This window comes from Pipistrellus hanaki (genome assembly GCF_964339955.1).
Source record: "Pipistrellus hanaki genome assembly, chromosome: 9".
In the NCBI taxonomy this organism is placed as follows: domain Eukaryota; kingdom Metazoa; phylum Chordata; class Mammalia; order Chiroptera; family Vespertilionidae; genus Pipistrellus; species Pipistrellus hanaki.
Window position 1 is genome coordinate 19,896,363 of NC_140511.1, and position 15,316 is coordinate 19,911,678.

A 15,316-nucleotide genomic window follows, 5' to 3' on the forward strand; every position below is an offset into this window, starting at 1 on the left:
AATAAAATGTGGTGTATACATAAAACGTAATATTACTTGGCAATAAAAGAAGTACTATGTGCAACAACATGAATGACTCTTGAAAACGTTACGTTAATTAAAAAAGTCAACCCCAAAAGACCACATATTATATGGTTCCATTTATAGGGAATATCCAGAATAAACAAATCCATAGAAACTTAAAGTAGGTTAGTGCTTGCTGGGGTTTGGGGGGATGAGAAGACTGGGATATGATGGCTAAGGGGTATGGTGATTCTTTTTGGGGTAATGAAAATGTTCTAAAACTAACTATGATGAATGCACAATTTTGTGAATAAAATAAAAACTATTGAATTGTACACTTCAAGTGGATAAACTCTATGGTAAGCAAGTTATATCTCAATGAGGCTGTTAAAAATGCTAACTACCAAACTCCTAAACCAGTGGTCGGCAAACTCATTAGTCAACAGAGCCAAATATCAACAGTACAATGATTGAAATTTCTTTCGAGAGCCAAATTTTTTAAACTTAAACTTCTTCTAACGCCACTTGTTCAAAATAGACTCACCCAGGCCGTGGTATTTTGTAGAAGAGCCACACTCAAGGGGTCAAAGAGTTGCATGTGGCTCATGAGCCGCAGTTTGCTGACCACTGACTTAAACCATTGGGCTTAGGAGCAAACTGGTTCATAACCCGAACCTATAATTTATTTGTATAACAATCACCTGAAGGATCATACATAAGAATGGAACTCACTTATTTGTGTTTTTGTTGTTGTTGTTGTTGTTGAATATGTCTTGTACTAAGTGTTTGAGTGGTTGTCCATTTGAATACCTTAGAGCAGCGTTTTTCAACCGCTGTTCCGCGGCACACTAGAGATGTTGCCTGGTGTGCCGTAGGTGCAGACAAGACAAGAATTTTATAATTTTTCACTATTTTGTTTACTTAATATTTCATAATAAAGTAATTATAAAATACTTTCTTTGTGTTTATTTGATTCCTATTCAAGAGAATTACTTTATATATAGTCAATATAGGCACAGAGTTAAATTTTTTAACATTTTCTAATGGTGGTGTGCCTCGTGATTTTTTTCATGAAACAAGTGTGCCTTTGCCCAAAAAAGGTTGAAAAACACTGCCTTAGAGGCCTGAGGAACATGCCCACCTATCTATTGTTTGCTACCATCCCCTCCCATCCCACAGTGCCCTACTCAGTATTTCCACATAGTATATTCTCATGCCCATATGTTAAGTCAATGAGTTAAATACACACTGACTATATAGCTGACAGTTGGTAGCATAGTGTGCCTATGTAGGAAAATGCAGTCATAAACAGGTAACTGCAGAAGAGGAGTTTTTTCTTTTTTCTTTTGTTCAACAACTCAGCAAATACGGTTTACATAAAAACCTGTATGTATCTTCTCATTGAAATTTTAACGTCATGCCAACCAAAAGATACAGTATTATTGCTGAAACCTATAAATAATTCTGAATCTGGTTATTTTTAATTAGATTAGAGGTAAGGGAAACTTATCTAAAGAAAAAAAACTGCAAATTTTCTTTGTTTTTACTTTGAAATTGTAAAAGTTTTGTTTCAGTCTGCAATTTTTTACTTTGTTTTCCCCCAGTCACTTTATGAAGAAATATTAAAGCATTTCAGGTGAATTGAAGTCAAATGTGAAATCACTTTCAAACACTTAAAATCAGCATAGCATTAAAATAAGGGCTTTGGTGAAAGCTTTTAAATCCTCAAAAGTTTCAACGCTAGAAAAAATATTTAATCACATTTGCAAATTAGCTTATTCAAATTTGACTGGTAATTCTTGGGTGGCCAGGCTGTACAATTTTTTGTCTTCCCCGGAGGCCTGCAGCGTTTATTAGTGGAGACATACCTCTAAGACATGGCTCTGCCAGGAAAGAAGAATATTCTTAACCTTGTACCTTGTTTCTTAGGTCCTGCTGCCACAGAAATGCACGAGGTGAAGCTTCCTACAGTGGTCAGTTTGGTCTCTGGTGAATAAGAGCTCCCATTTACGCATAATCATCCCATCCAGAATCACTTTGAACATTTAACTAAAACCAATGTCATCACAACACAGACGACAGAAAAGGAATACAAGAAAAATAAAACGTTCTTTTCTGAGGTTAAGAAAAAAAACATTTTTTACTTTTAGCTGTCTTCCCTCTTTTTGTGAGACAACCACTTTGAAATAAAATAATAAACATGAGAATCAATGTAATGTAGAAGAATGGGCATGGGGCTAATAGACAGTAGATATCACCCCCCTTACACATTACTCGTTGTTTCTCTGCCTCCATCCTGCCCAAGCAGTCTCTTGGAGTATCCCAATGGGCCTTCACGCTGTCTGCACTCTCTTCTTGGGCAAAGCCACATCCGGTCATCGTCCCTTTCAGCAGCCCCCTGGAGTAGGGAGGTCCGTCACCAATGCCCTTTCCCTCAGAAACTCTGCGAGGCCAGGGATTCCCTACATGTTTCCCATCATGTTTCCCATCATGACCCATACTAAGTGATGTTACTTGCATATTATGGCACACTGTAATAAACCAAAGGGCTATCTCGCTGCCCCAGTACCTGTCTACCCTACCTGCCTGAAGGCGAAGGGGCTGGGATGAATGTGTCACATACATCTGTGATGGCTGGGAAACTCTGCCTTGCAGAGACCTCTCACTTCCCTCATGCGGAGAGGAAGAGTACGATGATCGAGTTCAAAACCCATATTGGTAAAAGAGAGTGTGAAATAAGAATAAAAAAACAGGCCCATGTCTATCAGAGGGTAACCTAGTAATGGCTACTGTAAAAGCTGAGGTTCAAGGGGTGGGTGGAGGGATACAGAGGAACACATAGCATAATGCTCTCCAGTTCCATCCATACGGTTGCACATGGTAAGAACTCCTTCCTTTTCACTGCAGCGCAGTATCATGCTAAGTGAAATAAGCCAGTCAGAGAACGATAAATATCACATGACCTCTCTCATTTATGGAATATAATGAACAAAATACACTGATGAACAAAGACAGATCCAGAGACAGAGAAGCATCGATCAGACTGTCAAACCTCAGAGGGAAGGTAGGGAAGGATGGGGGTAAGGGGAAGAGATCAACCAAAGGACTTGTATGCATGCATATAGGCCTAACTAATGGACACAGACAACAGGGGTGTGAGGGCATGAGAGGGGGGGAAAGGGGGAGTTATGGGGGTTTAAGGACACATATGTAATAACTCAATCAATAAAGAAATTTTATAAAAAAGAAAAACACAGACACTTGCCTAGGTACAAATTAGGACCCAGGTACACAGGGAAAGCAAAAGGCCACTGAGCAGCTGGGTTTCTCAGATCTTTGAAATATGAACTGATGTGGGCGCATTCCACTTTCAGTCCTCACACTAGTGACCAGGCATCCAAAAACAGGTTTTACCTCTCCGTGCTGCCATGTGACAGCTGTCTGTCAAATTAGGCCAAGGCTGCTCGGCACAGCACTGGCATACAGTGCTGATATGGCTATTTCTGCTGTTGGCTGGATGTTTCTAATCTAAACTTGTCCTAGATAAAGAAAATCAGACTGAAACAAAATTATAAAGTGAACTGGGCTGTGCTGCCCACCAGCCTTGCTATTGGTGGCTGACAGAGGCTGTGGCCTCTGCTCCCTTTCCTTCCGGACTCCCCCACTGCGGCCTGGTCTTTCCTGAGGAAAGAAGAGCTAGACGGTACCTCCCCTCGAGGCTGCTTCAGATAACTGCTGCCATAGCCTTCGCCAAACTGAGCATGCACCCTGCAGGCTTTCTGCACATCCTGGAATCCGGAGCGCCCCTGTGATCTAGAACACCCAAGATAGCAACAGAAAGGACAGCAAAAACTCTTCGCTCAATGAAAGTGTATTTTGGAGGTAGTCAGTCAGCTCAGGCCAGTGTAACAAAATAACACGGGCTGGGTGGTTTCAACAACAGCCATTTCTCAGCATTCTGGAGACTGGGAAGTGCAAGGTCAAGGTGCCCGCAGATGGGGTTCTTGGTGAGGGCCCTTTTCCCTGGTTTGCAGACAGCTGCCTTCTTGCTGTGTCCTCACATAGGGGACAGTGAGAGAGGGCAAGCTCTCTGGTCCCTTCTAAGGGCACTACTACCATCATGGGGATTCTGTTCTCATGACTTCGTCTAACCTAATTACCTCCCAAATGCCCTCCTACTGGGGATCAGAGCTTCAATATAAGAGTTTGCAGGGGACATGTTCAGTCCACAACAGAGGTTTTTGCCAAATGCCTTGGGGGCATGAGGGTATGAGTCATGAAAGTCTATCAAGTCACAATAATAAAATGTACATATATTTTCTCAAAGCACTGTGTATATAAGTGTATGCCAAGAAGAGGGCTCACACCAGGAACTGAATTAGCTGGCATCCAGATCATGGGAATTCATGGCCTCCAGAACTATGAAAAATAAATGGCTGTTGTTTTAAGCCAGTTTATGGTATTTTATTATGGTAGCCTGAGCTGAAAAAGATAGATCACAGCCATTCGTTTACATGTAAATGTTCTGGTATTAAATTCAAAGAAATAAAACTCTTTATTGTTTTATACCTATTTTCACCTGGTAAAAGACACTAATGGCTTTTACACTTTTCCCCCCCAAAGTGTTTTCATATGCTTTCTTCATTTGACCCACAAAAAAACAACATTGTGATACGAACAGAATGTGGATCTTTACCCCCATTTTATAGACAAAGAAACACAGTCCAATTAGAAGTTCAGAGGTCAGACCAGTGATAACAGAGGCCATTTCTGATCAGTCCAATTCAGTTTTGATAATTCCAGGCTTCTCTCAGCCCAAATAATCTCAGCTGCCTGATTTTATGCCATTCACTTTGAGAAGAAACAGCAGAAAAGGATTTAGCAGTTCACTGGTTTAACCATGGGCATGATATTTTTCTCAGCATTAAAGAATAAAACTAAAGCTTATTCACCAAGATGTTTCATTCAGAGCCCAGCACCAGACACACACATAGGCAAAGTCAGCTCTCAGGGGTGTTTTATCATGAGTTGCTATAAACGGACTTGGACCCCAAGAATGCAGACAAAAACGACAGAATGAAGTGTACACAACAGCAGCTGTCACATTTTAAAATGTTGGATCTATTTTAAAATATTTTGCTTTGACTTACTTTATGTGCCTGTCTTTCTTTCCTATCCCAATATGCGCTCATCTTATTTAAAGAGTTTTCAATTAGCTTGCGAGACCAAAAAGTCAGGGTGGTTGAGTATGACACAAATTATCCCAAACTGAAATTACTCTAATATGTACTTCCATTTCATTTCACAAAAACTATTCTGTTCAAATGTGGATGTCCTCAAGGATGCGTTATCCAGAATTATATCCAGAATTGGTTATCTACATGCTGCTATTATATTTTAGAGCCACATTTTAAGAAATCAATGTGCACATTTATTGTGTATTATTTTGAAAAGCCTTGGTGATGAAAAATCTTTGATTTTCGGGAATAGTCAAATCATCTGACTATTATTTAGTAAAGATGGATGAACCAACTGGTTAATTCTGTATGAGGTTAAATGTGGCTGTAAAATAGAGACTGACTTCTTATGCAGCATCTACTTACTCCTCAAACACATAATGCTCTTTTCTACCTAGGGAACTTTGAACAACTGCTCCAACTTCTTGAAATCTTTTTATAGTATGCTCTTTGTCACGTATATAAAAAGAAGGAATTCTTACCATTTGTAGCAACCTGGATGGACTTGGAGAACATTATGCTGAGTGAAATAAGCCAGTCAATGAAAGAAAAATACCACATGATCTCACTCACTTATGGATAATGAAGAACATTATAAACTAATGAACAAAATGATAGATACAGAGACAGTAAAGCATCAAACAGAATGTCAAATTACAGCAGGAAGAGTAGGGAGGTGGGGAAGATAAGAGATCAACCGAAGGACTTGTATGCATGCATATAAGCATAACCAATGAATCCGAAACTCTGGGGGTTTGAGGGCATGTATGGGAGTGGGGTGGGAAGGGCAATGGTAAGATATGTACACATATTATACCTTAATTAAAAAATGAAAAAAATAAAAATAAAATCATAAAAAAATTCCAGTTACCTATCATGGTAAAAAAAAAAAAGTTAAGCATCACTCAAGAGTTCTTCTATGAACGCCCTAATACCAGAGTGGTCTAGCTTCATATCCACGTTTGTCTAAATCAGTGTCATGTTTGTTTCTTTAATAAGTTATTACTCTATGAATTTTTAAAGTATTGTTTATGTCTTTTCTTATCAACCTGTGCTGTCCAATACAGTACCCACTAGACACATGTGGCTATTTAAATTTAAATTCAAATAGATTACAATGAAGTAAAATTAAATTTTAAAAATAACCAATCAAATTTCATCAAAATTAAGAGCTCTGTTCTTAAATTGACAAGCCACAGAATGAGAGAAAGCATTTGCAAAAAACACATACATAATAAAAGATTTTAAATCCATAATCCTATATAATAAAAGCCTAATACATAAATTGTTCCCTCCACCTGGAGTTTGACAGGGAATTCAATAGCTCGTCATGACCTGTGCTGACCACCAGGGGGTGATGTGGTGCTGGCAGCAGGTGGCAGTGGAGGCACTGCTGGACTCCCCACAGAGTGGGACCATGGCAGGATGGTGGAGCAGTTGAGCGGGCAGTGCCAGGCCAAGGTGGGTGTGAGCTGGGCCAGATCACCCCACTGATCACCTCACAGATGGCAACCAGCTGCAGCGGCAGGGGGCGGGGCCACCACCCAGCTCCCAGGTGCTAAGGGAGCCAGGAGGAGCCCAATGATTCAGGCAGAAGGGGGTGCATGTGGCACGGGTCCCAGGTACTCCTCAGGGCCCAGAGGTAAGCTGGGACCTGCCCTTCCACACTAGATGCTCGTGCTTTGACCGCCGGCCAGGCCTAGGGACTGCACCCTTGTACAAATTCCGTGCACCAGGCCTCAAGTATGTAAATAACGCTCAAAACTCAATAATAAGAAAACAACCCAACTGAAATTGGGCAAAATATTTGAATAGGCACCTCACTAAAGATAGCATATGGATGACAAGTAACACGTGAAAAGATGCTCAGTATTATTAGTCATTAGGAAATGTAAGTCAAAGCCACAAACCCTCAAGGATGGTTATGATGAAAAAAGATAGATAAGTGCTGGTGAAACTGGACTCTTATTCACTGCTAGTGGGAATATAAAACCACTTTGGAAAATAATTTGACAGCTTCTTAACTTAAACATATACCTAAAATATGACACATCATTCAACAACTAAGTATTTACCCCAAATAAATGAAATCATGAGTCCATACAAAGCTTTGTACATACATGTTCACAGAAGCTTTATTTGTATAGCCAAAACCTGGAACTAACCAAATAGCCATTAATAGGTAGATGGATAAACAAACTGCAGTTTATCCATATAATAGAATTCTAGCCAGCAATGGAATAAACTACCGATACATGCATAATCAGGGATGAATCTCATAGTAATTCCACTAACTTAAAAAATAAAATAAAAAAGAATACAGAGAATGATTCCATTTATATAAAATGCTTGAGAATGCAAATGAATTCTATAGTTGCCTAGAAACGAGGAGGGAACAAAAGGGTTAGAAAGGGACATGAGCAAACTTTTTAGGGATGATACATACGTTCATTATCTTGACTGTGATAATGATTTCACAGATGTACACATATGTCAAAACGTATTGATTTATATACTTAAACATGTATAATTTATTGTATGTCAATTATACATCGGTGAAACTATTAAACATTTTTCAGTTCCTCAGTTGTACCAGCCACATTTCAAGTACTCAGTAGCCATATGTAGGTAGCAGTTATCGGATGGGACATTGTTGACACAGGTCAGTTCCATCGTCATATAAAGTTCTAGCCAACAGTGATGCTCTAGCAGGGGACAGCAAACTATAGACTAGGGACCTATCACTTGTCCTGCAAATAAAGCTTTATTGGAACACATCTCTGCCAATTCATTTATTTATGGTCTCTATCTGCTTTAGTGCTTACAATGGAAGAGTGGGTAGCTGCAACAGAGACCTTATGGTTTATACCCTAAATGATTTATTCTGGCCCTTTAAGAAGGAGTGCTTGACCCTGCTTTAAATCATAAATTCTGGATACAATGGCCAGTATCTGTCTTGTTCCACTCTGCACATAACCCAACTAATATTGAGTATCTACTATGTAGCACTGCCCTAGGCACTGGGGAGGCAGCCTGGAACAACCTATTCTCATGGTTTTCACAACCTGGTGCGGGGTTCAGGTAACATAACAAGGAAAGAAATAAGAAAATATCAGACAAGGATGAATGCTCTGATGAAAATAAAACAGAGAGATGATTAAGGGGCAACTTCCCTTAGGCAGTCGGGACAGGCCTCTGGGAAGACCTAAAGCCTGACAGTAGAAAAGAGCCAATACTACAAATGCCTGTGGCAGAAGCAGAGGGCAGAGCAAAACCAAGGCCTCAGAATAGAAATGAACTTGATGACTTGATATTTGAAAATGAAGGCCTGGAGAATACAAGGTGTCAAGGGTAGATGAGGTTGGAGAAGTAGAGATGCCCAAGAGAAGGAGTCTGAATTTTAGTCTACATGTGATGGAAAGCCATTACAGGTTTTGAAGCAGTTGAGCAACATGGTCCATTTATATTTTTAAAGATCACTCTGGTGCTGCTAAATGGAGACTGGATTGGGGAAGAGCAAGAAAGGAGTTAAGACAAGTTAGGGAGCTTTTGTAAAGGTACAATTGAAAGGTAGTGCCGAAACCGGTTTGGCTCAGTGGATAGAACATCGGTCTGCGGACTGAAGGGTCCCAGGTTCGATTCCGGTCAAGGGCATGTACATTGGTTGCGGGCACATCCCCGGTTGGGGGTGTTCAGAAGGCAGCTGGTCGATGTTTCTCTCATCAGTGTTTCTAGCTCTCTATCTCTCTCCCTTCAATATGTTAATTGACCTCACACTGTCACAAAGATGGCAGTACCCACAACCAATAAGGAAGTAATATGCTAATTGAGTGCCCCACCCTCAAAGATTGCAGTGCTCACAGCCACAAGATGGCAGCACCCAGTCCTCTCAGCCCTACCGGGCGGCAGGCAGGCATGCAGCAAGGCCAGGCCCACCCCCCAGCAGGCCTGGCTGCTCCTCAAACCTGCCTCTGGAATCCACCAGACTCCTCAGCTACCCAGGGCTGGCCCCAGGCACAGATAAGCCTTGGATGGAGGCTGCCTGGCCGCCCAGGACCGCCTGAGGCTCAGGTATGTCTGAGGATTGTGCTGCCGTGGCACCAGCAGAGACGTGATGAGGGCGTCACCTTCCCTGATCACAGGGTTGCCTCCCATCCCTGAGGGCTCCCAGACTGTGGGGGTGGGGGCAGGTCGGGCTGAGGGACTCCCCCTCCAGCACATGAATTTTCATGCACCGGGCCTCTAGTATTCAAAATATGTTTTGACTAGCCTTTCTGATGGTTGTTGTAGAGTGAGGAAATGAGAAGGGTTGAAAATGAATTCTAGATTTTTGGCTTGAACAACCGAGACACAGTAGTATGGGGAATTACAGATATGGGAGAAATTGCAAACAATAAGAGTTAACGTTTATTGAGGACTTACTATGTATCAATATTTACTCAGTTTCATATTTAATTTTTCCAACAACCCTGAGAAGGTAGGTATTATTATTTTCATTGTATAAATAGAAAACTAAAAAGGTTAAGTAATTCACCTAGGTCAGAAATCCAGTCAATACCAACAGTATAGAATCTTACACCTAGGTCATCACACTCTAAATTCTACCTCACTGTAGTCGTGGTGATAGCAGTTGCTGGGCATCTGATCAACATTCCAGACAATGGCAGTTACCCACTGGGTAACAGACTCTCAGGATGACTAAATTGAAAGATGCTATTTTTTTTTTTAAAACTCCTATTATAAAAGATCACCTTATTTTCTAAAATACAAGATATAATTGTCATCGACATACTTTTTCTCCAGCATTATCTTTTTATTCCCATTCTACAAATGAGAAAAATGTAACAAGTGATTTTTCTCAAGATGACTGCACTAGTAATAGAGCTGAAACTAAAAGCCGAGTGAAATTATTCCCGTAAACTTGCCTTTAGAGAATCTGACCATCAAATAAGAAACACATTTTACTTACACCATTACCCAAAATACACATACACATGTGAAAAACAGAAAAGGAAGCTATAGAGAAGAGAACCTTACCTTCACCAATGTACTAGTATCTCCCACTTCACGTTTGAAAAATGTTGACTGTACTTGGCGATTTAAACACTGACCCAAGCAGCCTTAAGTAGTAATTAAGATTACAATCACATAAGTGGACTTTTTTTCTTCTTCTTTTTTTTTTTTTTTTTTTTTTTTTTTCAGAAATGGCTCATGACTCACTAAGTCTAGCAAATACCAAAAAGGCAAGATGAAACACACAAAAAAGATCAATCTGGTGAGCATTTGGGACACATGAAGACTGGTTCATAAAGAGTATCAATGACAGTGGTACTGTGAGCTACACTTTGGGAATATTTTTACATTCTATTGCTACCATGGAGATCTGAAATCAAACTTATATGCTTAAAACTACTAATTGTTTAAAATGAGCAGGAATGCACTTTTCTGGAAACACATTAAAAGCAAAATAAAACAGTTCTTCAACCTCACCCCCACTCCAAAGGGAGTAAAAAACTGTAGAAATATCCGATTGGCAAAATATTCCCTTTCAAAAAAGAAAAGGGAAAAGACTAGATTGGCAATGTAACAACCCATTATGGCTTATAATGAACAGCATCTCAAGGGCAATCGCTTAGGATGCAAAGCAACCTTTTATTCACTTGACAAGTAGTGTCCAAATGCAGTGTTAACCTGGTAAATCCCCCCCCTTTCTCTATCTCTCTCTCACACACACACACACCCTCAACCCCCCCCCCATCTCTGAAGGGGAAAAGCGACAAGGACAAACCGCAGTCTAATACATCAAAGGCCTAGCCCACACTATGGCTGGTTGACACATCCTCACGTTCCCTTCTAGAGGGCTCTGTGACACGGTCAAGGTCCTAGGGAAGCTCAGGGGCCCTCCCATATGGACTGACGTAAGGATCTCACCTCGCTTCAACCGCCCTCTAGCCAACCCAGAATGCGGGTGCGGGAGAGTCCTGAGAGGCACTGAGATCTGGCCAATTAAGGAGCCTGCGCACCCCCTGGGGCCCTAATCATATAAATGCAGTGCATTATGACAGTTCCTTTAAGAGTTAGGTGATGCCTCTACCCAATCTGTTTCCAGGGGAGCTGGAAGGGAACCACCAAGACAGACCCCCCCCCCAAAAAAAAAAAAACACCCATAAAAAAACGGCCAAATAGCCGAAGGTCTTGGTGGGGGAGGAGGAGCAAGAGCCCAAACGCCCAATGGCTAGAAACACCCAAATCAATCCCTCGGAGACCACCTCAGAGGCCGGCCACTGACGGCCAGCACACGTGCACTTGCTCTGGGAGCGGATCCCAAAAACCGGAGCGGATGGGCGGCAGCGATCATCCTCCCTGAAAGCCACAAGTTGCAGCCGCATCCCTCCTCCCGGCGTTGACAGGGAGCACGCGCCGCCCCCAAGCCCAGGGCTACACCAGGCCCTCTCCAGCCCCAGATCCCCGGGAAGAGGAGGTGGGAGGCTATCGCAGGGCGAAGGCCCTTGGCGGGGCCCACTCGATCCTCCACCGCAGCTCCCGGCCCCACCCACTGCGGTTCGAGGCCGAACCCAAAGCCTCTGCGTCCCCGCGGTGCCAACCGTTAGCATCCATCCCCAGCTTACCTACAGGTCTGACCGTCACCTCCGAGAGCCCGAGCCTTTCCCTGCGCGCCGTGCTGAGCTCAACCCCCCCACCTCGACCCCCCCCCAACCCAAACCTAACCCTCCCCCCCAACCCAAATCCCTCGGAGCTGGCGCCACCGCGCCAGGTGAGGGTGAGCCCGGCGCCTACCTTCTTCTTCTTCTTCTTCTTCTCCTCCTCCTCCGAGGGCTGCGGCGCCCCGCCGGCCGCCGCCCGCCCTCTTTTACTCGAAGAGGACCCCATCCCGACGCGGGGAGCGCCGGGGGGGGGGGCCTCAGGGAGCCCCCGGGGCCGGGGAGAGGCGAAGCCCCAAGCTGGGGCCCCGCGCCCCGGCCGGGGAGCGGGCCGCCGGCCGACCCCGCGGTGGATGGAGACGCGGGAGGCTTTGGGCACGAAACGAGAAAGCGAATTCGGACTCTGGACGCGAAAGGGACAAGCGAAAGGTATCGGGTGATCGGAGGGGCACGGCGACGCCGCTGGGAGTGAGGACGAATGAGGCGGGAACGTTCTAGAACCAACGAAGCGGGGCCCGCGAGCCCCGAGCGTTAAATCCCCCCGCGTTCCCCGGCTCCCGCGCCCCGTGGCCGGCAGCTCGGAGGGCGCGCGCCGGGCGGGGGTTCTGCGGCCGCGGAGGGCGCGGGGCCCCGCGCTGCGTCCTCACCTTCTTGGTGCCGGGGCCTCCCGCAATCCACGACATGCCTGTCAGGGAGGAGGAGCGCCCCGGCTGCCCCCCGAGAGTCTCCTGCTGGGGGGACATCGCTTCCATGAAGAAGACTCGCAGGCTAATAATCCCAGCCCTGGAGGAGGCTACGCGGTGGTCCTCCCGCAGGACCGCGGCCGGAGGAGGCGAGGACGCGCGGGGCCCGGGCGGCCGCCGCGCTCAGGCGGGGAGCCGGGCACCGGGCGCGAACCGCGCGCCTCCCGTCGGGGCCATGGATCGCCGCCTGCGCTCCGCACCGCGGGCTGGAGGCGACTGCAGAGGCGGCCGCTGCCCGCGCCGCCCGCCCGCCAAGGCCCGCCCCGCCCCGCCCTCCGCGCCGGGCCCGCCCCCCGTCTTCCCCCGCACGGCGCTCGGGTGGCGGCCGGCCCGAGGCGCTGAGGCCCGGAGGTTTCCCATATGTACACGCCTTGGGGCGCGGGCGGGCAGCTGCTGACCTGCTCCGTCCGCCTCTCCGATCGGGTCCAGCCTGGAGAGCTCCCGCGCTGGTGTCACGAAGCGGGGTCTCCGGTGCACGGACGCGCGCCTCTCCCGCCGCCCAGCGCGCCCGCACCGACCCCATCCCTTCCCGCGCCCGCCCGCCCGCGGGGGATGGCGCCGCTGCAGCGCATGCATCCGCGCAGCCAGCACGGAGGAGTTGCAGGGATTCCTGCCTCGCTGTCAGCGGACGCAGAGGGGTCCCCCACACCTTCATCCCCACCCCCACCCCCACCCCGGAGGCTCTGGGATGGAGTTGTGCCTCGCGGAGCGCCCGGACTGTGCGCATTGGGAAGCCCGAAGCGCCGCCCGAGCTCTGGCGCAATCCCTGGGTAGCCTGCCCGGGTCCCCCTGCGTGGCTTTTGCAGCCGCCCAGCGCCAGCCCCTGCACCAGCCCCTGCACCAGCCCCTGCACGGTGGGCACCAGTCGTTTCTGCAGACTGCTTGCCGCAAAGGCAGGGGCATTCCGAAGGAGAAAGCAGCACTGAAGGAAAATGCAGGCAGAGAGAGGACAGACATTGGCTCAGCTATTGAGCAGGCTACAATATGTGGAAGTGTTTATCAGATATCTGCGCCAAGAGCATAACTTCCTGACAGCCCAAATAGTGCCATTTTTTTTTTTTTAAACCAAAGACTAATCGGAGGGAGGGGATTTGGAGTACACAGGGTTGAGTTGCTGCACTGATGGTGCTGCACAGGACTGGCTGGCTGGTGCAGATGATTCTGTAGGTGGCATTCTTCTTCCTTTGGAGTCAGGCCAGCCTGAAGGACAGATTAGCGGTGAAGGACACCACTCTGTGATACTAGGTTGTTGAAGAAGGTTTGTTTTAATGGTAAGAAAAAAAAATACAATAAAAGATGGAGATTCCTGTCGGGTTGGGCTGTTATCAGTACAGCTTGTGTAGAAGAATAGGGCTCTCTGGCAGGCTCTGTTCCAAGCAGGAGATGGTGTCCAAAACACACACACACACCCACACACCATGACCACCAGCAAACCCCAGAATTGTTTTTTGTGGAAGTGGTGGGCAGAATAATATGTTACAGCCCACTTGAAGCCTTGACCATACCACATTGTTTAAAGTAGACTTGCACAGGCTTTATAAGCCATGCGTGTATATTATGTATAATTATCTAACTCATGCTAATGTAGATATTATATATCTGTAGCATAATTCTCTTTTTGCTGCTAAGACCTACGTGCAGGGACAGGGGTTTGCACCCATCACGGAGTCTTGGTGAATTTTACACCACGGAGAGTTTTGCAGTTCCTTTCCTTCCTTGTCGAAGCCATCCTACTATGATTCCTATCATGAATGGATGATCTCAATTCTCCTTACTCTTCTCGATGTTTTGTTTTGATAACTTATGTCCTTTTAATATTTCATGTAATTTACTTATCACTGTTTATGATCTATCTCTCTGTATTCCAGAGGACAGGAATCTTCAATTTGGTTTTTATTGTCACTGTTTACTGTTGTATCCCAAGTGCTCAGAGCAGTGTCTGGCGCAGTAAATGTTTGTTGGTTAAAAGAACGAATCACACACACACACACACACACACACACACACACACACACGGTAGATACAGAAGGGCCAAGCTAGGGTTGGTTATTTCATTCAGAGTCCCATGTAATGTCAGGTGTTTCTTTTTGAGATAAATGCTTCATATTCCAAACCAAATTACATATTATTTATACTGCATATGTGGAAAACTCATTTTCACTTCTTAATTTGTAAGTGCTTTTATTTTAAACTCATCTTTCTTTATTTGCATTGAAAAAAAATCCTAGCATTCTCTGATAAGGAGTTTTGCAAGAGGACTCATTTCCTAAAGAAAATGGAGTTGGCTCAGATTAATATTATCACCAGAGTAATGTTTTAAGAGCTCAGATCTAATCCCATTACTCCCATGCTTAAAACTTTCTTTGGCAACTTGTATCTATGGAATAAATTTCAAATGTCATAGTATGATATTCAAGGCTGCCTACAATCTGACACTTTCATCCTGGCTTCTCTTTCTTATTACCTCCTGCCCCTCTGCAAGCCTCACCCTATTCTTTGCCTTATTGAGCTATTTGCACTTACAAGAACTTGCCTTGAGCTCTCACATCTTCATGGCTTTGAATTTGCTGTCCCCATAGCCTAGGAAGTTTTTCTTTATATTTTCCAATTCCCACTGATTTACACTTATTTATCTAGTGCCTAGTAAATATCAAGTAGATATTTTTTGAGG

The 15,316-nt window shown here is 45.0% G+C and overlaps 1 protein-coding gene across 2 annotated transcripts in view; it reads right to left on the reverse strand.

The window, feature by feature from the left end:
• The window catches only part of ARHGAP20 (Rho GTPase activating protein 20), an 80,674-nt gene extending 67,555 nt beyond the window's left edge, over window positions 1-13,119 (reverse strand). The window contains exon 1 of one of the 2 annotated variants that reach the window (XM_084893675.1): window positions 13,044-13,119. Coding sequence is in view for 1 of the 2 variants with exons in the window: in XM_084893674.1 (XP_084749800.1) it covers window positions 12,550-12,654 (105 nt within the window). In the remaining variant the exon portion in view is untranslated. Of the gene's footprint in view, window positions 1-12,549; window positions 12,911-13,043 lie in introns of those variants that run through there. The other variant, XM_084893674.1, reaches the window with a different exon arrangement.
• Window positions 13,120-15,316: the final 2,197 nt, after the last annotated feature.